The sequence below is a fragment of the Theropithecus gelada genome, chromosome 4 (assembly GCF_003255815.1).
Source record: "Theropithecus gelada isolate Dixy chromosome 4, Tgel_1.0, whole genome shotgun sequence".
Lineage (NCBI taxonomy): Eukaryota > Metazoa > Chordata > Mammalia > Primates > Cercopithecidae > Theropithecus > Theropithecus gelada.
This window is the reverse complement of record NC_037671.1, coordinates 69,216,468-69,241,592: the sequence shown is the minus strand read 5'-3', so window position 1 is coordinate 69,241,592 and position 25,125 is coordinate 69,216,468. Positions and strand designations below refer to the sequence as shown.

The 25,125-nt window shown below is 38.4% G+C and overlaps 1 protein-coding gene across 1 annotated transcript in view; it reads right to left on the bottom strand.

Moving 5' to 3' along the window:
* COL19A1 (collagen type XIX alpha 1 chain) overlaps positions 1–25,125 on the bottom strand; it is a 330,775-nt gene that overhangs the window by 28,249 nt on the left and 277,401 nt on the right. Inside the window, exons 35-44 of the mRNA XM_025382187.1 lie at positions 20,921–20,974; positions 19,482–19,535; positions 16,884–16,928; positions 14,788–14,838; positions 14,643–14,687; positions 14,195–14,221; positions 10,856–10,909; positions 6,278–6,322; positions 2,488–2,532; positions 2,321–2,383 (exon numbers count right to left, since the gene is read on the bottom strand). Coding sequence (XP_025237972.1) covers positions 2,321–2,383; positions 2,488–2,532; positions 6,278–6,322; positions 10,856–10,909; positions 14,195–14,221; positions 14,643–14,687; positions 14,788–14,838; positions 16,884–16,928; positions 19,482–19,535; positions 20,921–20,974 — 483 coding nt within the window. The remainder of the gene's footprint in view (positions 1–2,320; positions 2,384–2,487; positions 2,533–6,277; positions 6,323–10,855; positions 10,910–14,194; positions 14,222–14,642; positions 14,688–14,787; positions 14,839–16,883; positions 16,929–19,481; positions 19,536–20,920; positions 20,975–25,125) is intronic.

Genomic DNA, 25,125 nt, shown 5'->3' with positions numbered 1-25,125 from the left:
GCTCAGGTTTAGATACCCTAATTGGTCTCACCAATCCTGGCCTCTCCTAAATATTCATGGTGTACTTGACATCTCCACCTGAATATCTACTAGTGCTTCAACATGAACACATCCAAAACAGAACTCTCGGCTCTCCCTCCCAATCCCACCTACTTACCTTCAGTCTGCCCCATTTCACCAAACAGCAGCACTCTCACACTGTTGCTCAGACCCTACACCACAGCTGTGATTGGTCTCTTTCCCTCACACTTTGCTAGATTAGTCTACCAGCAAGTTTTCTTGCTTGCTGTCTCTCCCTTCAATGTACATCCTAAATTCCTCTACTCATGGCTGTTCCCACTGTCATTACTTCTCGTGGAGACGATGGAGATGTTTCCTTACTGCTCTGTCTTCCTCTACCCTGCTCCCTACAGCCTACTCTCCACACAATGTCAGAGTGATCCTGAAAATGTTCAATCATTTTCATTCTTTGCTACAAAAGCTCCAGTGGATTTCCATCATATTTCAAATGAAATCCCAACTTCATTCCCTGGCTTGGAAGTTCTTCATGGTCTGGCCACTGCCTACATCTCCCTCCGTATGTTTCCCACTCTTCCTTCACTTCGTTCATTCCTGACTTCATGCCTTTTGATGAGGTTCTTGACCTCATCAGGCTCGTTTTGCTCCCAGCCATTTCTTTTTCCTGAGACAATGGTCCCCTGACCTTCCCATGGCTTGACTTCTCACTTTATGCAGGTTTCTGTTCAAATTGCAGGCAAATCTTCTCTGAGCCCACTATTTGAACAATATTCCAGAGCTTTACTTTACTTATACCCTCCTCTACTTGAAACTGTGTGTGTGTGTGTGTGTGTGTGTGTGTGTGTGTGTGTGTTGTTTTTAATCCGTTTTCCTATACTAGAATGCAAAAGCTATGAGTTGTTAGCACCTAGATCAGTACCTAGCATGTAGGAGGTGTTCAAGAAATATCTGGTGATGAACGAATTGCTTTTTGCATAATCTCCTGGGGACTCAATGGCAGGCTTTAATGATGTGCCTTGCAGGGGATGGGAATGATGAGGTAAGAGGGGGCAGTGAATTAAACTAATATTATTGAGTACCTCCCATAGCCAGGCACTGGAAATGCTTTCCATATGTCATGGCACTTAAGTGACTCATAAAATCCTTTGAGCCATAATTCAGACCCAGATCTTCCTGACTCTAAGTTGCATTTTCTTCATGTTGTCTTCTGTGGGGAAATGGTGGCCACCAACCCTGAAGGTTTCACAGAGGTGCCGAACTGACCTCCTGAATTCTGTGCTGCTTGTTCACCTCGCCTTCTTTCCCGTACACACCACAGCAAATAAATCAGCAGTGACCTTCTATAAAGCATAACTCTGAGAGTGAGGTGTGTCTTATTCATCTTAGATCCCCTCGCTAAGGGCCCACACATTCTCAGCAAACAGCAGTGACTAGATGAATTTATGTGGGACTGAATTAGTCAGAATGATTATTACAATGTCACATCAACACCACAGATCAGTAACCAAGAGCTCTTTTAGGACACAAGGGGATGAGACATTCACCAGTAGTGATTTAGGAAAGTGTAAGAAAACAAGGCCTATATACAAAGGAGGAAATTTGATAAAATAACTTCTACTTTAGGATTTGGCTTAACATACAGGTATTATATCTATAAGTCTTTGCTTTCTTTATACTTTAGGACGTGACAGGCCATTATATTTTCTTTAAGTCTGTTGAAAACATTAGGCTTAAAAAATAATGAGTCAGGCCGGGCGCGGTGGCTCAAGCCTGTAATCCCAGCACTTTGGGAGGCCGAGACGGGCGAATCACGAGGTCAGGAGATCGAGACCATCCTGGCTAACACGGTGAAACCCCGTCTCTACTAAAAAAATACAAGAAAATTAGCCGGGCAAGGTGGTGGGCGCCTGTAGTCCCAGCTACTCGGGAGGCTGAGGCAGGAGAATGGCGTGAACCCGGGGCGGGCAGAGCTTGCAGTGAGCCGAGATCGCGCCACTGCACTCCAGCCTGGGGCACAGAGCAAGACTCCGTCTCAAAAAAAAAAAAAAAAAAAATGAGTCAGATTTCCTGACACTTAAAACTCTCACCGTTTTCAACACTGTTTAAGACATAAAGATACCACACACAGATCTAGGGAACTCAATGAGAACTTCCGCCCATGCCATCAAAAATCCATCTGCACAATCTTCTTAGTTCTTGGAAACTGCTTATTCAAATCTCAGAATTTCTGAGGTGGTAGATGAGCAGATAATGTTAGAGCATTTCTCTAAGTAGCATATTTCAAGTAGTATGAAGTACTTACTGGCTTTCCTGAGGGTCCTTCTGGTCCAGGGAAACCTATATCTCCAACAGGTCCTCTCTCACCCTATAAACACATCCACAGACAAAAATTAATTGCCAAGAAATGTTTTAAAACTGCATGCAAGTACAACACAAGTACAACTGTCACGAAAGTAACTGCCAACTCACCGGTTCCCCTGGAACTCCTGGAGGCCCTGGGGCTCCAGGTTTCCCCTGGCAAGGCAATTGAAGAGAAATGTTAGGAGCCAAATTGCTGAACGACACCATATGCTTCTCTTCCCCCAACCCCAATTGAGTTTAAAGTGCTCCCAAGGATGATGCTCTCCAGTGGCATCTCTAGCCAGGTGTGGTGGCTCACGTCTGGAATCCCAGCACTTTGGGATGCCGAGGTGAGGGGATCACTTGAGGTCAGGAGTTTGAGACTAGCCTGGTCAACATGGTGAAACCCCGTCTCTACTAAAAATATTACAAAAATTACCCAGGCATGGGGGCACGTGTCTGTAATCCCAGCTACTCGGGAGCCTGAGGCAGGAGAATCACTTGAACCTGGGAGGCGGAGGTTGCAGTGAACTGAGATCATGCCATTGCACTCCAGCCTGGGTGACAGAGTGAGACTCCATCTCCATAAATAAATAAATAAAGTGGCATTTCTAAGGGGACAGAGTCTGGGGAACATACAGTCAACTCCACAGGCTGTAAGTTTCAGACTGGGGTGCAGTTCTTTGAATACATATTTGTGTGGATGGTAGAGAGTAGGAGAGGAGAATACTTTTGAAAATATTAGCCCAAAGTATCATCACTATTGGAAATCCCTCTTGTGCTTATTTTCCTGGCAGCTCCTCTTTACTTTGGGAGTGGAGAAATGCACACAAAACATCTAAGAAGTTTTTTTCTAGGCTTTGAGTTTCACAAGACAGTTTTTAAGTTCATAGTAAGACAACCTAAAAAAATCATATTTGATTTGAAAAGCCATGTTTTGTTCGCAGGAAAAGAAACAGATTAGTTTGTGTCACTACACCGTGGCTTGGACGACTGATCCTGGAGCAGACAGACCACAGGAAGGGATGAGAGGGGCAGATGGTCCAGTGGAGACTGAAAGCACACAAGGCCCAAGTGTGCAGGCGAGGCTTGTGGGGTTGCCTCTGAGAAGGAACCACCTCCTGTCCCTTGGACCTAATGTGGCTGGGAAAGACAGACGACGTGGGATGTAGGTGTGGGGCTGAGACCTGAGAAAGCCAAGTAGGTTTTGGAGAAATATGAAAAGAAATGGGCTTTTTCCGACTTGCTGCTTAGAATTCTGGAAGAAGATCCCTCCATAGGTACAGATACAGTGCTGAGTGGCAAAGCTAGGCAGACAGAGAGTTAGAGAGAGCATCCCTGGGTCCTCATAGCTTGTGTGTGCTGAAGTTGTTGGGGGCCTGAGTGGGAAGATGTGTTAGAGCTGAGAAGGCCAATGTCCTGAAGATTCTTACTGTGGGACATGGTGGGTATGGAGGGCTCGGGCATTGGGATCTGAGACGAAGAGATCAGGGACATTGATGGAAGTCATCCCTAAGGTCAGGTAGGACCAGCGGAGAACTCAGAGCATCCAGGGGAGAACGTGCTGACTGGAAGCCCCACCACCCCACCACCAGCACTCACAGGCACTTCCTCCTGCAAACCCACATGCCATCCTCAAAGAAAGGCAAAGAAAGAAGCTCTAGGGGAAATCCCTGGTTAACCCTGAAAATACTGGAAAGGGATAGACTGGTCTGTTCTAGAAGAGCAGGATTGGGTCCCCTTGGTAATCAGCTGAGTGACCAGTGTGTCTGCGTGGGCAGGCCCCAGCCTTGCTTCAACTAGAACAATCACCATTTTTCAAAAAAATTTTTTATCATGGTAAAATATACATAACCTAAAGTTTACCCTCTAAACCATTTTTAAGTGTACACTTAAGTGGCACTAAGTACATTCACACTGTCATCTAGCCATCACCATAGTCTATTTCTAGATTCTTTTAACGATTTTATCTTCTGAGTCACAGAAGGGCCAGTTATAAAAATCAAATATGCATCTTTAACTGAACGTATTTGTAGCATGTAAAATTTTTACCCTTTCCTATTTATGTAATTTTCAGTCAATGCTTTTATTTTATATTATTTTTTGAGACAGGGTCTTGCTCTTTTGCCCAGGCTGGAGTGCAGTGACACGATCTTAGCTCACTGCAATCTTTGCCTCCCATGCTCAAGTGATCCTCCCACCTCAGCCTCCAAGCAGTGGGATTAAAGGTGCCCAGCTAATTTCTGCACTTTTTGCAGAGACAGAGTTTTGCCATGTTGCCCAGGTTGGTCTCTAACTCCTGGGCTCAAGTGTTCTGCCCAGCTTGGCCTCCCAGACTGCTGGGATTACATGTGTGAGTCCACTGTGCCTAGTCAGTTTATGTTTTTAATTATGACATATGAAAACTGCTTTTTAAGTAAATATATCAGATCTTAGACATCCAACGAAGAGGCAGGCTAGCCTCTTATCTCAATAATGCTGCCTCTTTGAAAAACATATTTGGAATTTCTCATTTGAATTGCCTGTTGCCACTGTTGCACGTCTTTTAAATACTTTCAATGGTGGCCAGTATTTTTTCCTAGAAGATAAGCTTAATTTAGGGTAATAGCAAAATGTAATTTGTAGACACACCGGGGTGAATACAATGAAAAAATTAAGCCTTATTTTGTCACAAGGAAACAAAAATTCAAATCACAGGATGTGAGTATAAGAGGAACAGGTTGTAAGGGTTCTCTAAGGACACTTCCAGAAACTGATTTCCAAATATGTTGCTGGGAATGGCTGTGAGTGGGGCAGTGGTGAGGGAATAGAATTAAGTGTGTAGTCAACTTTCAAGAATACTTCCTTTTATAAAAAATTTGGAAGGGCTTTTTAAAGAAGATATTTTCATGCTACTTTTACAGTCATACACATATTTGACTTGATCTATAATGGCTACGTAAGGGAATGTCATCATCTACAAAGGATGCAGATGATGGATGAGGCTCTATTTTGTGTTGTTAGACTTAGAAGTTAATGGAGTGAAGCAAAGTGGCTCTGAGTACTTTGTGGGATGGCAGTGGGTGATGAGCAGGGCTTTGGGTGGTGTTGGGTGTCAGTAGATCTCAGTGGGTGACTGTGGGTGGTGATGTTAGGACCCTTATCTTATCTTCTTATTTTCTTGTGATACAAGCCCATGGTTTCCATTGACTTTCCTGTAATGTTATCCTGGACCTGCCCTGCAGGAGCACCTAGCAAGAGGATAAATGGCCTCTTATTCATAAAGCATGACCACAAAATTTTAATTAAAGCATCATGAATGAAGATCAGAATGATCTCTAGGGTTCAGAGAAATAATTTCAGCCTTTCCTGGAGCACTTCCTATTCATTTGAAAAGACCTTGATGAGATTAAAACGTTTGACACTAGAGAGCAACAAAAATGATTGAGAGGATTGAAGGGCTAGTTTACGAGGAAACATTAGCAGCAATAAAGCTCTGCTAATAACACTGGGCTAAGGAATAACTCAGGCAGATTGCAACTTAATACAAGGAACTTGAAGTACATGCCTGAGGATAAGAACTCTGTCTTTTGAAGACTGAGAAACCTTGAAATATGACAAGAATAGAGAAACACAATAAACTCTCCAAAGCTGTGCTCATAAATTAATGTATAGTAACTGGGTTTCCTCTCCCCTCCATGAAAGTGACTTGAGAAGAAAATAAAAGAGGACAAAAAACAAACAAACAAAAAATTAAGAAATAGAGGATTCTGGAGGTGGAAAATACAGGTGGCATTATTTATGAAACTAGAATTGTTAGGAACCTAATGCCATGGGAATTATGGTATGCTCGCCTGCCCGTCTCGATCCCTGGCCACAGGTGTATCATGGAGATAGAACCGTTTACCTGTGAAAGTTATGTGAAATAATCTGAACTCACCGACATCCCTGCTATTCCTGGGGGACCTGCTGGGCCTCGATCTCCCTGTTGGGATTTAAAAATATTACTACTTTAATGACATCAATGAAGTCTTTAGTTATGAAATTAATTCTCAAATAATAATTTGGATTTGGTAAAGCTTTCCTTCGGATCTGATAAGTGTTACTGATATTAGCTGGGGTGAAGCTAGTGTGTAGATGGAAAAATAGCAAACTGAGTGGCTAATTGCCAGCTGAACTTGTTACAGCTTTTTTATTTTCCATAAAACTAAACTAAATAATAGTTTTAATGAAAGCAAGCATAGATGTTATCATTTCTGTGACCTATTTTAATGTCCCTTTACATACTTATAGCTAAAATCAGTCAATATTTTTATTCCACATGTTCAAAAGATAATTACTGTTACTTAAAAGATTAAGCACTTTGAGTGTCTTCCAACAAGCTTTTCCTATCCTTGTCTCATTGGATGTAGAGTTAGAATAAAATGATCTACAGCTAATGATTTGTAGTTCTCATTTGGCCAATTAGAAGATCCTTTGAACTGCTCTGAACAACAGAATGACTCAACTCCTTTTAAGAGCCGATGTGATATTTTAGATAAAGCTGACAATGCTAAAAATACTAACGACTATATATATATGGGATAATAAAATGGCAATTTCATTGGGCAGAAATTGAATTTAAAAAACTTCATAACTTTACTCAGGGACATAAAAGGCTTGATTTAATGAAGAGATATGCTTTGTTCTTGGAGAGCAAGACAATGTTGTAAAGGTGTCATTGCTAACTAAACTAATTTATAAATTTAATGCAATTCTTACAAAATTGCAGTTTGATCAAATGATACTAAAGTTTACTTGGGATAATAACTTGAGAGGATAAAAAATTAAAAAAAGAATAATAAAGAGATACTAGTAATATCAACATTTAAAGATATAATAAATAAAGCTATAATGGAATATTGGCATAAAATTAAGTAGCATATCAATATACTATAACAGAAATATCAGAAACAGACTAGCATTTATAACAGGATTTTATTTAACAAATAGTTCTAATAATTGGATAATTTCTTTGAAAAAAGTTTGATTCTTCTCTTTATATTATATCCCATATGAATTCCACATAGATTTATATAAAAATAAAATAATATAAACTATAAAAGTTCAAAGAACATATTAGTGACACTCTGATCTTGGTTGAAAATAAAAGTAAAAGTCATTTTGTGCATAAAAGCAAAACAAGAAATCATAAAGAAAAATAGTGTTAGATTTGATCACATTAAGGTTATATTTACAATAAGATTCAACATAAAAATGAAAGGCAAAGACCAACTAGGATGAAAACTCCAACACATAAGATAGAATTAATGTCTTTAAGATATGAAGCATACCCATCCTCAAAAACAAAAAAATAACTAATAGAAAAATTGGGTAAAGGACATAAACAGGCAATACACATCAATTTCCCTCTGTTCCTTTTGAATTATGAAATTTTCATTTTTAAAATTAATATATTAGAACTTTGCATTAAATGAAATAGTTGCATGCCTCATGCCTCTCATTCCTTAACCACTACCCTTGAACAAACTTGCCTCTCATTTTCATAGTTACACCTGGCATTTTGTCAATAAAAATATTTTTTGCCCATCCATAATCTCAATTTCATGCGTTCCAACTTTGGACCACCATTCCACATTATTCTAACTCACTCTTTGAGTACCTTGAACCCCTAAACCCTAATCCATTGATGGTACACCTTTGTTATCTTTCACTCCCTGGATGGCCTCTCTCTTTTTTGCCTAGTTAAAATTCCATGGTTACTTGTTATAATCAATCCCTTGTGCATGCCAATAAGCCAATAAGGGTCTTGTCCCATTATTCCTTCCAGTACTCACCTGTCAAAAGCAGAACATTGTTTAAATCCAACTCCCCTCCTATTCTGTGTCTTTACCTGAATGTCTGAACATGGCTGGAAAAGCACATGTAGTCCTGTTTTTTTTTTTTTTTTTTGAGGTGGAGTCTCGCTCTGTTGCCTAGGCTAGAGTGTGATGGCAAGATCTTGGCTCACTGCAACCTCTGCCTCCTGGGTTCAAGCAATTCTCCTGCCTCAGTTTCCTGAGTAGCCAGGATTACAGGTGCCTGCCACCATGCTTGGCTAATTTTTGGTAGAGATGGGGTTTCACCATGTTGGCCAGGCTGGTCTTGAACTCCTGACCTCAGGTGATCTGCCCGCCTGGCCTCCCAGAGTGCTGGGATTACAGGCGTGAGCCACTGTGCCCTGCCAGCACACGTAGTCTTGTTGAGAAGTCTCACTTCTGTTCATGACCATGAACCTCAAGAGGGTCCTTAGGGCTGAGCACTAATCACACTTCTGCGGTCCCTGAACCCTCTCTCTTTCCTAGAGGACCTTCTCTCTAAATCCCCAACCTCTTTCCCTACTTTGCTCTCGGATAATGGTCTTGCTTCCTCTTTATCTTAGAAAATTTAAGTAATCAGAAAACAACTTTTGTAGACTCCATCCAATACATCTTCCCACCTATCAGCCTCTGCCCCCATACTCTGCTTTCTCCCCTTTCACTGTAGATAAACTATTCTCTCTGAAGCCAAACCCTCCATATATGCACTAGGTCCCCTCCCCTCTAGGCTACTTAAAGACATTGGTCGCACACTCTCTCCTCTCTCTCCAGCATCATCATCCCCATCTTCCCCTTTACTGAGTCATTCCTTTAGCATATAAGCAGTCTGATATTTCTATTATCTTCAAAATCTATCTGATAAAACCATGACCCTACTTCCTCTAGTAGCCTCTGGCCTATTTATTTGCTAGCCTTTGTAGCAAAACTCTGTGAGCATTATTTATACTGACTTGCTGTCTCTATTTTCTTTCCTTGTTCTCTCTTAAATCCATTCAAGTCCACAGTTGCTCCTACAATATAGTGAAATAATAATTTCTCTGGTCAAGGTCATCCATGACCTCTACATTGCTAAATCCAATGTTCAATACTTGACCTTTCTACCTGGCCCCATCCCCATTCTACTTGACCTATCTGCAGTATTTGAGACAGGTGATCACTCCTTTGCCCTTGATTCATTATTCTCTCTTGGATTATAGGATACCAAGTTTTTCTCCTACCTCCCTGGTTACTTCTTAGTCTTCCTTGCTCCTTCCTCCTTTTCTTCTTGATCTTCTAATACTGGAGGGCCTCGGGGCTCAATCCTTGACTCTTTTTCCTTTCTAAAAACTCTATTGTCATTCCCTTGGTAATCTTATCTAGTCTTCCGGCTTTATGACAGCATCTCTATGCTTAGAACAGCCAAATTTATATCTCCACTTAGACTTCTTTTCCACACTCCATACTTTTATATCATACTGCCTACTCAATACCTTCACTTTGCTGTCTAACGGATATCTCCAAATTTGGTCTCATGTACAAAATTAAACTCCTGATAATTCCACCCCTTCAAAATAGGCTTTGCTCATAGCTGTCCTCATTTCAGATGATGTCTGCCCTATTTTGCAAACTGCTCAGGTCATAAAACTGAGGGTCCTCTTTGACTCCTCTTCATTCTATAATAATCCAATCAATCTGAAAATCCCATCAGTGCTACCTTCAAAATATATCCATATCGAGGCATTCTCACTGTCTCCACTGTTTCTTCTCTGATCTGAGCCAACATCAACTGGCACCTGGATTACTGGATATCTTTTAACTGGCTTCCGTACTTCCACTCTTGCACACCCTCTGGCTGCAAGCTCCCTCATGCCACTATTCAGAAATCACTGATGAGTGCATTTTACACAGAGTGAAAGATAAAGGCCTTGCAATGACTGTTAAGCCTTTTTATTAGTGTTTCTCAAACTTCCTGTGGTAAAAGAGCAATCTCTTATTTATTTTCTAATATATCATGAACAAAGATAATTCTACCATCACATGCTTGCTAGACATTTTAGACTAATTACTGGACATGTTTTTAGGTGCTTTACTCTCGGTCTCTGTACTAACCTTGCCACCGAACCCGTAACAAAGGGTCTGCAGACTGGCACTGGTTCTCCACTGGCTGTACATTGAGTAGCACTGCTCTACACGAGGAGTCCACTTCTCACCTCCACCCCCGCCGCTCTGACCTCATCTTCTACGACTATCCCCTCACTCCCTCCCCTGGTCTCTTTGGATACACATCAGGAAATCTTATGTCTCGGGCTCTTTAGACCTGCTGTTTCCTCTTCCTGGAACATTATTCTTCCAGACTGGAGGGGACTTGGCTTTCCCTCTCACCTCCTTCAGGTCTTTGCTCAGATACTGCCCTCCTACCCCCTCAGCACTCCTGATCCTCCTTAACCCAATCTACTTTTTGTTTTTTTCCATAGCCCCAACAATAAGATGTAATTTTAAAATGTTTATTCTTTTAGTTTCTATATCCTTTTGCTAGAATGTAAGTCCCATGAGTACATACATTTTTGTCTGTTTTGTTCCTTTATATATTCCTAACCTAAAACAGTTTTTGGCACATTAGGTGCTCAGTAAACAATTTTGAATGTTGAATAAATGAACACATTTCTAACTTCTGTGCTTACCTTTACACCTGGAAATCCTTCTAATCCTGGCAACCCCATTGCACCAGGCTCTCCCTGTTAAATATGAACATAAGAAATGCAGGAGCAATAATCAAAATGTTTTTAAGCATTGGTTTCCAAAGCAAAGATATTTTTTGCTTAACCTTCCCACCCCAAACATTGATGTGTAATTTAGCAAGGAAATGATATGCCCTGTTTTTAAGCAACGTATTACTGCATTTGGTGTTTGAAAGTAGTTTGAGAGTGAAAGCTATTCTCCGGAGAGGTATATTTTCTGATTAATCATTTTTATTCTGATTGAGAACCTAATCAGAATGAATCCCTCTGCTCAGTGATAACTCCAATTTCAGTAAGAACTAGAATGAAAGACGGGGCTTTAATAAAGTTTGCCAATTTGTGAGCTACCTGGTGCTGCTAGATTTTCAGAGAATAAGAATAAACTGTTTAAGAGTAGATGAAGATGGAACACTCAAAGCAGTGTTTATCATCTTTAAGTAATCTCTGCAGCTGGACAAGAATTGTGAATGCTTAAGAAGTTGACCCCAGGATCATTATCTCCAATAACACTAAAAGTTATTGCTCAAGTTGATGAGTCACTGGAAGGGGGTAGATTAGTGTTTTCTATTTTAAAAAATCTTTACATGTTCTAGTGTATGATCCCAGGCTAACTGGAGCCTGTAGACCCTCAAGGAACACATTGGGAGAAACTGTGGTGAAAGAAGTTGCTAACTTTTAACAAAAAAAGCATTAGGGAAGGAGTGTTCAATATTTTGGCTTCCCTGGGCCACAATGGAAGAAAAATAAGTGTCTTCCAATAAAATACACTAACACTAATGATAGCTGATGAGCTAAAGTAATCACAAAAAAAATTTCCTAATGTTTTAAGAAAGTTTACAAATTTGTGTTGGGCCATATTCAAAGCTTTCCTGAGCTGCATGTGGCCCACGGGCCATGGGTTGGACAAGCTTGCACTAGGGCTTTAAGTTAAAAAAGAGATAAAGTGGGGAGTTGTTTGATGCCTGCTTGTTAATAAACTAATGTTCACTGCAAATATTTTCTTAGGACACTGGATGCTTTAGACATAATCACGAAGAAACAGAAGCTTTCAAATTGTATTCTATGTAAGTGTATTTTCACATACATAATTCTAATCTGCTTCAAAAATATTACCAAGGATATAACTTCATTATTATTTACAACATTGCCCTTATTACAGAATACTTAATGAGTGAGCATATGAATTGATATGCTTTCTACGTTTCAGAAATCCTTTAAAATGCCCCCTAATATATAACTTCATAATTGGTTAAAAAAAAAAAGTTCAGATTCTGTTCTGCATAAAGTTCTGTAGAAGAGTCCCTAGGTTGCTGACAAAGGAAACACACTCTTTGATTCTCTTTGTTTACATTCTCAACAGTCCTTAAGACAGAGAAGGTGCTCAATCAATCAATAATTGCTTGAAAGTAGCTAATAATTAAATATTTAATTAAAGATCACTTATAAACTGAATACTAAAGGAACGAAATGGAGCATCTCAGAAGATAACAAATTCAATTAAGGGTAATATTCCTCTAGAAAGGTTTATGGAGAAGATTAGAAATAGTGAGACAGATCTATTGTCACGGGATTTGAAGAATGTTGGAAGAGCAAATTTCCCACCTTAAAAAGACTTCTCAAGTTTTTGCTCTGTGATCTACAGTTCTATCATTCCTGGATTATTTCTCTGGCATGAACTATTATTTTTCCCTACAGGACAGATGGTGGGAGAAGGTGAGAGTTGCAGGATGGTGCTGACAGAGAACCCAAGAGTAACTTCAAAATTTTATCTAGGATAAGCCTGAATGTGTACACTAAACGTGTATTTAATTTCATGATTGCAGTTTTCTGTTTTTGTGCTTCACTCTCTTAATTCACATCTCTAAAAGCAAGGAACACACTTCCATCAGTTTTCTTTATCCTTTGTTGCAGCTAAGAAATTTGAAGACTAATCTTCAAATTCTACTCAAATAGGTCTACATTTTTGTTGCCAGCCCCTTGTCAATGCCAGTAAATTTTAATTTATCCTTTATTATAATACTTAAAAAGTTCTTATCTTAATCTGCAGTTATTAATGCAAGAACTTCAAATAATGTTCCCAAAAAGTCAGTGAGAAGCCTAAGTACTCTTAAATGACTCAGAGAAGCTGTTTTGTGCATATGAGTATGAGAGGGAAAGACCAGGAGGACATTTTTTTATCAACAAGATGTAAGAAAATTAAAATTAGAATGAAGCATATAGTTGGTTTCAGGTAAAGACAGGGTAGACAGAGTGCATGAATAGTAAAACAAAGGACACTCTGAATTACAGAATATGATCCTAACTAGTTGAAATAATGCTTTCAGGGGACAACAATTTGGCTTTTAATATATATTTCCCAATAATAAAATCAAACAGCTCTTTAATGCATCTCTTTAAAATATGTTTTTAGACAGAAAAACATTACTTGTTATGACTTGTCCCTTTGCTGATTTAAAATTTATTCATTGGGTTTTAACAAACTGTACTATAATGAAAAGGCTTTAAATTTTTTTCACATGGCAATGGAAAGTGGTTTGAACATTTATTTCAGTGTTAGGTACATTTGAGTTTCAAGTATATACCCAAAGGTTAAAAGATACACAAATGAAACATGAAGGATATGCTTGAAAAGGACATGACAGGAAAAAATGCCCAGCAATAAAGGGCATCTAATTGAATTTGGCAGAACTTTTACAGTGAGGCTCCGTGGTTGAGAAAGATGCTGAGAACAATTATCGTCCTTTAGGCAGGGGAGGACATGATCTCCTTCCATGCTGAGCGTAACCTCCTGATACATTCCTCCTAATAAGCAGGTTTATGACAAAACACATCTCCTGCAGAATAATTGCCTAAGACATTTAAAGCAAATAAACAGTTCCTTCCTTTTTTGTTGGGGAGATGGCAGATATATTAAGGGATTTCTTTCCAGTAAGTATTTCTCTTCCACAATCTACTTAAAATTGAATCAATCATCAGAAGAGGGCTATTAGAAGAAAGTGTCCCATTTATCAGAGCTTTATATGTGTCTTCCTCCATCACAGGATGATTTTAAAAACATACTGATGGAAAGAGACAAACCTCAAGGGCAGGGACAACATCACAACTAATGCATCTCAGAAATAGAGAACACATTGCTGGCATTCCTTTTGTGGCCTGCTTGTCACCACCACCATGTTAATTGATGAACACCTAAGAAGGCAGGCCATTTTGCCTGATGCTTTTCTTTCAAAATTTAACAAAGACCAATATTCTAAATGACACAAAACATGGGAACATTCATACCACTGGGCCAGGATCGCCTTTTGGGCCCTGTAAGAGAAACATGGAAAGTCATTTTTCAAATAATGACCAAAGCAAAGTTACAGAATAAGAAACACCATTGGCCAATCTGCTTTAATACATATACAAACATTAGCAAGTTTTCCTTTAATTACAGTTTGAATTTGAAGAATAAGATGAAAAATATAACTTGATGGAAATTTCATAAAAGTGATTGCTTGGACATTGATTTAGTTCTTAGATTTGCAATGAAAAAAGTGACAGCACCATGAAAAATGCTATTTACATTTTCTCAATTTTATTATAATTGGTTTTACTTATTTTCTTCTGCTGTAAAATTGGGCTATATTTGTAACATGAAGTTTTCAGTGAACTTAAGAGGTTTTTATTGTTTGTTTTTCACTGTGGTCGTTCAGCTAAAGTGTGTTTGACGATAAACAACTATACTTACAGGAGGACCGGGTGGCCCTGGGTAACTGGGAACATTCACACCTCCCTTCAAAAGAAAATGAAAAGAAAAGAAATGGAGAAAGATGAGAAGAATTTATAGCAGTCTATAACTGGATTTTAAATAATTACAAACATAATATAAATACCTTAATTTTATATAAACTGCTCATGCCATTTCCTTCATTAAATGGAATACCCTGAGAAAAGAGGTGAGATACAGAATTATTCTTGAAAGTTAGTACTTTGCATCTCTACATTTTATCATTTTACCAAATGATACTATTCCTATTCTATTTTTTACTTTTTTTCTATTCTGTTTTACAAAGGGAGTTTAATACTCTAAGTAAAATAATACAACGTTTTAATTTTTAGCTTTTCCAAAGCAAATGCAGGGAAAGAAATGAAAAGGGAGTGTGAGCTACACCTGAAGCAGATAGACACTTTCGGTTGGGGTTTGATTAATGTTCAGGTTTGACAGATGAGACACTAATGCATTCGGAGGAAAATATTTGCTTATTAAAATTCAGTTTCTGAATTGCCAATTTAGACTAACTGTTTACAGCCTGCTGACCTGCAGGCTATAATGCCGTAGTGCTGATGAAGATGTGAATAGGGAACAATTTGGCTACTGAAAAGTAATTTTTTTCCACAGTCTCTTCATACCAAATAGAAAATTAAGGTAAATGAGGAGATGACGTTATCCACAATGCTGTGTGGATATTTCTACAAAAATAAATTCTTTAGGACAAAAGAGAATAAGAACATCTTGAAAAAAATTGACATGTCCTAGAGTAACCAACACTTAAAGGAGAACTTATTCTATAGTTTAAAAAAATCATACATTTTAGCATTTAGGAAAAATTTGCATATGAAAATTTTAGTTAGGATCTTTTGTCTTTCCTTTTAAACATTTGTATAGAATCATAGTCAAATCTGTCTTTTCCTTTCTGCAGTTTTCACATATTAGTTGAAGAGTTGAAGAAGTCACTGTTTCATTGTTTCTGTATGATAGTGGCCAGTGGTGTTCTGTGAAGACAATTTGCATGCATCTTCCAAACACTAGTGATGGAAGAAAAACGCTCCATCCATTTATTACTTCATTATTTAACTCATTCATCTGACAGTGACTGAATGTCTACTATATTTTAGTGTGCTACGTCCTGAACAGACAAAGGATATTGTTATCTGAGATTTCCAAAGGAGGTTTCCCAGGGAAGAAAACATTTAATCAGTGTTTTGAAGGATGGATGGTTTTGGAGAATTCAGAGGGAAGACAAAGATATCTTAGGCGCATTATAAAATTATAGGTCCCTTTCATGAACTCATGTTATATTTGCTGTTCTGCCCACTGGGGAAGGAGTGAATTTTAGGATTTGAACCCTAAATACCTTCTGTCCTGCTTTCTTGTCAAGTGAAAAGGTCAGTAACACAGCTGAACAGATTTAGGAAACAAGTTCAGGAAATAGAGTGCTAATCTCTTCATTTACGTGTACAAAGCATGCAACTGCATACAGACTTATAATAATCCTCATTGTCTTCAGAAAGTCACGGTCAATTCTGCCCTTTCTATGGTGAGCTTGGTTTATGAAAGTATTCCAGTGACGTGGGGTAGGAAAGGGTGTTTGGCGTGAATCTCAGCTCGGCTCGGCTGCGATTCGTGCGTGGCCCCACATGAGGGCAGACTTGCCACGGAGAGAGGCTCCTCTCCGCTCCACCGTTTCCCTGACGGAGCGTGCATCTGTCTCAATCACAATAATAAAAACATTGATGCCTCTTGTACTTTTTGTTCACTAGGAGCTACATAAATAGAGTCTCCTTGCATCTCAGACATCATGAATGGGAATGAACACATATAGCATAATATCAGATTTTCTACCAACTCGCATCAGCGGAAAGGATCTATTTTTCTGGCCCTTCTCTTTTCTGTGAATGAAGCACATTGAGATGAAAAGACTTTCCCAGGGGCCCCGAAGCAGGAATTGGAGAGTCGGAGCACAAACCCAGGTTCCTAAATCCAAGATGGGGGACACGCAGTATGCAAATCTGAGCATTGCACATTGAGGCTGAACCAAAGGGGGAACAAACCAGGTCTCTTTAAAGCTACATTGGCTATCATTTGTATTTATACACAAAATTCAGAACACTTTTATCTTTGAAAACATCTAAATGTAGTCTTACCTCTGAGTTATAAAAGTCTTAAGTAAACATATGAATTTTAAGTTTTAAGCCTAGAACAACTCACAGGTGGTCCAGGTGGTCCGGGTTTCCCGGGGGGTCCGTCGCTGCCCTGCAAGGGATATATAGACTAATATCAGCGGCGTAGACGTTTCTACCCCAGGTTTACAAACTATCTTCTGAAATTAATCACAGAGCCGTCTTCTGAAATCAATATGACTTGCCATGAGGTTTCAGCTTTGTAGTCTCATACAGCTGGGCTCTCTCCTTTACCAAGGAAATACATTTCTAGACCGCAGGACAGGTAAAGGCCTTTTCCCGTACCCATTCAGATTCTCACAGTGTGAGCTCTAGAAATGAAGCTTGTTTTTAGATGGAGCCAGAGAACCCAGGAGCTTATGTTCTGGACTTCCAGTGCAGCTGGGGGAACTCTCCCAATGTGGAACTTTCCTACAAGCAGGCAGTGGGCTCTGGGATTGTGGCTCTGAGTCAGCCCTAACTTTGAGCCTCATTTCTACCACCTTCATCTTTTGGAAACCAGAGGGGACATGAACATAATTTGATGAAAGTGAAAAAATCACAACCTGTGTTGTGTCTGCAGAAGGGAAACTTCGTCTCCATTTCCTACATTAATATCTGACTTTACGCCCTAGTCAGACACATCTCCCTGAACAGAAGCAACTGTGGTATGGCACTGTTTAAAGCAAATGGTCACTACGATATAAACAGTCTTAGTCTTATAGGAGAAGCAGACTGAAAATAGAATTTGTGAGAATGAATTCAAGTTGAAAGTTGAAAAATGTATTTCACTTTTATTTTTACAAACCATAGATGTTTATCGGTCCATAATAAGCAGAGCTATTGAAGTCCCTCTGGTGTCTCTCAGCAGTTCTTCCTATAACTCTGCTTTTCTTTTAAAATAGTAGCCTCATAAAATCTTTTAAGTCCCTCTGTAGCAGAGGAAATGGCAAGACATGGTTAATTAAAAAAGAATTCAGATAGAGTAAAATTTCTACTCACAATGTCCAAGAATTTTGAGGGATTTTAGTCCATTCCCACAAATGTAATCAAGGACTTCATTCCAATACCCTCCCAATTTTTGGTAACGAAAGTATCATAAAATCTTTTGTTTGTATGTTTATCAATAAAAATAAACTGTAAAGTTCTTCTTGCACTGCTTCTGCCTGAGAATATATAACAAAGAACAAGCATATAGTTTCTTTGCTCAAACTGCTTTGATGGTGGCTATCTCTCTAAGACATGTCATATTCTGCTGACAACTGGCAGTGTCCTTCAAAGAATTATGTCATAGTTCTAATGAGTCAACAAACAAGGAAAAATATGTGCCTATTGAAAAGCCTTTTTTTCCGCCTCTGGCACCATTAAAAATCATATCTTCACTCTCATTTGTGCCCCAAAGCTCATCTCAGTGTGGGATTCCCATTAACTTCAAAGGCAAGTCTATGACTGAATAATTTCCATAGAGAACAGAGAAAAAAGGCTGGTGGAGTTGGGCAAGCTCCTTGGGATAAAATCAGAAAAAAATGTGCGGAGACTATCTAGAATAAAGGCATTGTTTCCTTCAAAATGTGTTGAGATTCCTTTGCTTCTTGATGTCATTATGCTCCACGTTGGTCAGGGAACTCGTGTCCTGACGAGTGGGTGGAAGCTGCTTGAGTGGCTCATGTGGACTCTTGATTCTTATTTCCCCAATCTAAATAGCTAGGCTTATTCCACTTACTTGCTGGATCTGCCTGGACTAGGGCAATAGGGCCTGTTTAGATCCTAAATGGAGTAAACATGTGAAACTCTGTGGTGTCCTGTCTGAGACTCATCTATTGCTGGTCCTCCTTTCTGACTATGGCAAGCCATCTGTCCAATAACTGATCTCCCCAGAAAACAAGCTATCCTGGCTCTTCAGTACATTTCCCCCATGACCGTCTAGAGACAGAACTTCTAGACCGTCTCTGCAAGCTCTTTGATTACTAGAATCTTGGTCCTGAGAGCCAGCCCACTGTCTGGAGCTTTTGGAGGTGAGGCCTTTGGGAAGTGATTAGGTCATGAGGGTGGAGCCTTCATGAATAGGATTAGTGCCCTTATAAAGGAGGTCCAAGGGAGCTTGGTCACCCTTCTACTATGTGAGGACACAGCTAGTAGGAGACATCTATGAACAAGAAGGCAGACTCTGTCAGATACCGATTCTGCCAGCACCTTGATCTTGGACTTCCCACACTCCGGAACTGAGAGAAATATGCATAAATGTTTGTTGTTTATAAGCCGCTCTGTCTATGGTATTTTGTCATAGAAAACTGACTGCCCCTGTGGCTGGAACTCCCTGGTACACATCACATTACTTGCATGCTTTCAGGAGGCTCCCCCACCCAATCCTTCCACATAGATGGTTGCCCAGGATCCTGAATCCAGCCTGAACTTTTGTTTTATGGTTCCAATGTTCTATTTATCCTTTATCCTAGGAAAATATCTCCCATGTTGAGAATAACCTTTGGACCGATGTTCTTCCAAGTCCACTACAAGAATAGCTACTCTCTGCCATCATTTCTACTTTCAGGCTTTGCTTGATTTTATGGCTCTCTCTGTGAAGAGTCTCATCATGCTCCCACTCCAAGCCCCAGTTTGGATGGTAAGTGAGGCTTTTCCTTTGTACCTTTTCACCTTTTGCTCCTGTGGGACCAGGATGTCCAGTTCTTCCCAGTAAGCCCTGTAAAACACAAAACTAAGTTTGTTACAGAAACAACAATTAAATGGCTGAAGGGTATTGGAAGTTGGTGACTAAAACTTACACATTTTGAAGGTCATTTGATCCTAATTAAATAAGCCCTAGAAGCTTATATTTCTTCTGGCTGATACAGCAGCTGTATCCTGCTGATAAGCCCTTGGAAGGGTAAAATTTGTATTTGGTTGCTTTTTCACCTTGGTCAACCACATTTAATGACCTTAATTGGAACCTTTTGATACACTTAAAGTCTTGCTGTTTAAATGGCAATTTATATAACATTATGCCTTCCTAAATGAGCTATAGTTTTGGTAGGGATCAACATTTTAAATACTGCAAGGCGGCAGAATTAATAGTGTGCACATTGAGTTATATGATCTGCATTTTACCACTGAAAAATAAAATTTAATTTTAATCCTTTGGGAACAGAGTTAGCTATAATTTTCATGGTTTCTTTCACAACTCTTTGTCATCGTTTTTAATTTTAGTGAACAATTTAAAGCCAGGTTTGTTCTATATAACTGTGGTGAAAGCATAAATGACACAACTTTAATTATGGAAAATCCTTATTTCAGAACATTAAAAATATATAATTACATTCGTACTGGTGTGGTAAAGACTCTGTCGGCATAGGAACTCTAAGAAAGGATGAGGTGGAGAAGCTGAAGCATGTGCTGGGTTGCCAGATTTAGCAAATAAAAACACAATATTTGGGATGAACATATGCTAAACAATTATTTGTTTATCTGAAATTCAAATTTAACTGCATGCACTGTATTTTATCTGGCGACTCTAGAATTAAACTCTGTTTGAATGAGAGATTGGGTTTGGCAAGTATAAAGGAAAAGAGATTGTGTTCTAGGAAAACAAGACAGTGAAAGACACGAAGGCTTTGATGGTGTGTTTGAGGGTCAGTGAAAGCCTTGACTAAAATAGAGGTATTTTAATTTATACACAGGAATAACAATAAATGAAATCCAATAATCCTTAGCCCACTTTTTTTTCCTTTAGAAAATAAATTCTCAGTTTGTGCTGCCATTTGACTATCTCTTCTAAAGGTTAGTGCCAAAAAATTATAAATAAAAAATAGAATGCTCTTTTATATGCAATTTCTATTTCAAACAGACTAGCTTAATCGCAGACTGCTTTCTGGTCTGGTGGAATTCTGATGCAAGCCCCCAGGACACTGAGCAGTCTTAAGTAATTACTAAATGAAAATCTGAGAGCTTGGATGAGGCTACTTTTCCAGGCAATAGCTGGACAATCTACATAGAGGCACAGAGAACAAAATGCAATGAAGAAAATTAATTCACTTTGCATCATCCCAGCAGATGTAAACTGTGAGTGCAATCATTTTAACAAATACTTACAGGGGGTCCCGTTGGGCCTGGAGCACCTGGAATGCCTGGAATTCCTTGAAGACCCTGGAAAAGATAGTTCCTACCATAAAATCTGTTATATCATTGGGAATAAGGCATTTTAGTTAATCAAATATTTTGACCATTGAACATTAAACACTTATTTAGCTCATTGAGAAACATAATGTATGTTATATGCAAATATCCTTTTTTAATTCTAATTTTCTAATTTCAAAAATATAACTTTTTCCTTAGGGGTGCAAGTGATTTTCAGTTACGTGGATAAATTGTATAATGGTGAAGTCTGTGATTTTAGTGCACCCATCACCCAAGTAGTGTACACTGTACCCAACAGGTAGTTTTTCATCCTTCACTCCTTGCCTGTACTCCTCACTTCTGGGACTCCAGCATCCATTATATCACTCTGTATGCTTTTGCCTACTCATAGCTTAGCCTCCGGTTTTAAGTAAGAATATGTGCAAATACTCAGTTTTAAACAGTAAGAAGGGTGAGATAAAATGCCATGACATGGAATCTGAAGCAAACATAACTTAATCTGGTGATTCATAGAGCATTTCTTATTTTATAGAGCCATTCTGTCAGCAGTAGTATCTAAGAATCTCGTACTGGTAAAACATGGAAATACAAATTTCAGATTGGCAGAATGCCATTGAAGAAACACATGATTACACTACAGCTCCATTCAGCTTGGGAAAAATGGAATATGTTTTATGATATAATATTTATTTTAGCTCATCAGTTTATTACAAGGAGAAATTTGGCTCATTGGTGAATTTAAATTTGGAACCCTTTCACGGCTTAAGCATAATAATGGATAGATTTCCCCTCCCTCCCCTCCTCAGATTTGTAGAATAGCACCAATTATACCGGATAGGATTTAGGATGCTGATATATTTATATATCAAGGAAGACCTGGCAAGATTAGCTAACTTATGTAATTAGTTTTGAATATTGTTAAATAAATTACATACAATTTATAACACGAAATATTTTGCAATTATTAAAATCATGTTTTAAAAAAGTTAGAAAACATGCAAAAATACAAGTCACAAATCTTATATAGCAGAGGGTCTACATTTTTAAACAATTTTAAATGTACTTCCTAAAAGATAGGAATGATACATACAGGCTTTTATTATTTTATCATGACAAATAGATAAAAGTTTTATCAGAAACTTTAGTGTTAGATGTGTGTTTTAGAATTCTGGATTATCACTTCATTTCACAGGTAACATGATATACATACTGAATATTATGTAACACTGCAGTGGTGCCTGAAGCAGTGCTCTCTAATAAACACACACATATTTCTGTGGCAAAACACGATATTCTGACAGAGTGGGATAGACGAGCTCTGTGTGAGTTAGGCCAGATTCGGCTGCCAAATGAATTTGCTTGGGAAACAAAGCCAAACTTGGGAAACATTTCCAGGGTTTTCAGAGGCTTTGGTTTTGGAATTTATAGATGAGGTGTTGTTGATCTGATTTGGCTCTGTGTCTCTACCCAAATCTCATCTCAAACTGTAATCCCCATATGTAGAGGGAAGGAGGTGATTGGATCGTCGGGGTGGTTTTCCCCATGCTGTTCTCATGATAGTGAGTAAGTTCTCAGGAGATCCGATGGTTTTAGAAGTGTTTGGAAATTCCTCCTTTGCTCTCTCTCCTGCCGCCTTGTGAAGGTGCTTGTCTCCTCTTCACCTTCTGTCATGATTGTAAGTTTCCTGAGGCCTCCCCAGCCATGCAGAACTGTGGGTCAATTAAACCTCTTTCCTTTATAAATTACCCAGTCTCAGGAAAGTTCTTTATAGCAGTGTGAAAATGGACTAATACAGTTGTTGACCATGACATTACTATTACCAGAAGTCCCTCCTGGGTAGTGGGAATAGGGAGAAATTTTATCTTTTAGTGCTTTTTTGTATTTTCCTAATTTTCAATAGTGAACTGATATCACTTCTATAATGAGAAAAAACTATTTTAAAATACCCTTTTGTTATATCAGACAACCATGTGATACATCAAGTTCTAGATTGAATGATTCCACTCTTTCAGGATTTAGTCTCCTTTACTGAGTAAAATATTCTTTCTGTATTGCTATACCATTCTTTGTCATGATACAATTCCTTTACCTTTCACTATTATGATATATGCATTTTCATATACTTTATAAATATTATATGACATGGCCATGGAAATATTACTGCATATTGATTATGAGCATTCTATAGGGCTGTGAGCTGGATCAAGGTTCTTTGCATCAGTGGGATCAAGGACCAAGTTCTTCCAGGTTTGTCCATTCAATACCAAATGGTGTTCAGGTCTATTCATGTGATATGATATGAAGAAATGCTTAAAAATTCTACTTGAACATGCTAGAATTCCTCATGTCGTATCCTCATGTCCTTGGGCCAAATCTTGTGTGTATTTGTGTTAAAGAATGTTGACATATTTTTTCTCCAAAATTTTATCAGTCTCATTGGCAGTGCTGTGTGTGTGTCTGTGTGTGTGTGTGTGTGTTTGTGTGTGTGTGTGTGTATGTATGTGTGTGTACATGTGCATGTGTGCATGTGCAGGCTCTACATATTGGTATATAGTACTAGTTCTTTTTATTTTCCTAACATTAACTTGTATACAGGTTTATAAATGCAAGGTAAAAAACATTTCCATCGATAATGGCACCTCTAAATGACTGGAGATAATAAATGTTATACTATAAATTTCTTTACCTCAAAATACCCATTTTCCATAAAATTCTTTCTATATGTACATGCATAAAATATATGTATATATGTATTCCTTTTTTTTTTTTTTTGCTACTTTTAGTCTCAACACTGAATCAGTCCAGAGATGTTGAGTGAGTTTTTAGATAGCCTAATTTATAAGCTTGGGATTCATTAACCTTTGATGACCACATTAAACTTTAAAATAAACCTCAGTCCATAAATAAAAAATCATTCTCAGCAGCCTTTCTCTGAAAAAGTTGAAATTCTGTAGTAAAAGTAAAAGTTACTATAGATGCATAAAGGGCAATAAGATAATTTTAGAAGACAAGATGGTCATTAAAGAAGACAAATGCATATTAAAGAGTAGGACAGTCAATTTAACATACAGTGCCAAACTAACACACAAATTAAAATTTATTGCAGAGATATTTGGAGATCATTGGAGCTATGTTCTTACCCTGCTCTGATATTTCATTTTGCAAGTCCCAGATCAGTTGCTACCAAGAATATTTTCTGTTCCTATAATATCTGGCTGATGATATTTTTCATGTCTAATTTATCAATTATTACCCTAAAATATTATACGAAGACCTGCATTTCAAGCAAGAAATCACTCCATCAAAGGTTAGCATGTGTTCTATTAGCATCTTCCAGGTTGCTACCTTGAGCTGTGCAACAACGTCTGTGAAAAATGTGGAAGAAAATGTTGCTTTTCTAAGAGTAATAAACAAGCAGGCAACTCCTCTCTCTCATTTTCCAAACAGATGAAAAACATAATCATTAGAAGTCTCAAAGAGATGGGGTATCCCTCTGTATGTTTTCCACTTAGAGTAGAATAGACATTTGAGATTTTGTAAGATTAGATACTAAGTCCATACTGTTGAAATGGTATAGTTCATTGGCCAGTTGGAAATGCACATGTTTTTGGTCAAAGTTTTATTCACTTTGACAAATCAACAAATTGTAATTTCAAATAATATCTGAGACCAAGTAGAAGACGAGATTATATTCATTATTTCCCATTTGCTAGAGAGAAAACTGCACCACCTTATTCCCTCTACAAGGCCTAAAGGAGTCAATAGGTTACTTCAGATTTATTCATATTATTCATGTGTGTGAAGAAACAATGGAAAAGAATCTCCTGAACTTGCTGGAACTCCCCATGTGATGAGCATTGTGCACAATTTTGTGAACTGTGTTAAAGAATTTATGAGGGGTACCAAAGAAAAAGCCCACTAAAGTGTGGGGAATATTAACAATGGATTTCAGTTCACTAAGAGAGAAAAGTGCCCTGCAGAATCAATGAAAATTAACTTCTAGCGACTTTAACTTAGAGTTACTTATACAAAACCTGAATTCCAATTATTTCCTGATCTTTTCGTTATTACCTTCTCAATGGCCTCTAAAGCTAAAGCCTACCTTTTGAGTGGAGGCAGTTCAAAGCTGTTGGACTATGAAAATCAGTTATTGTGCTTGT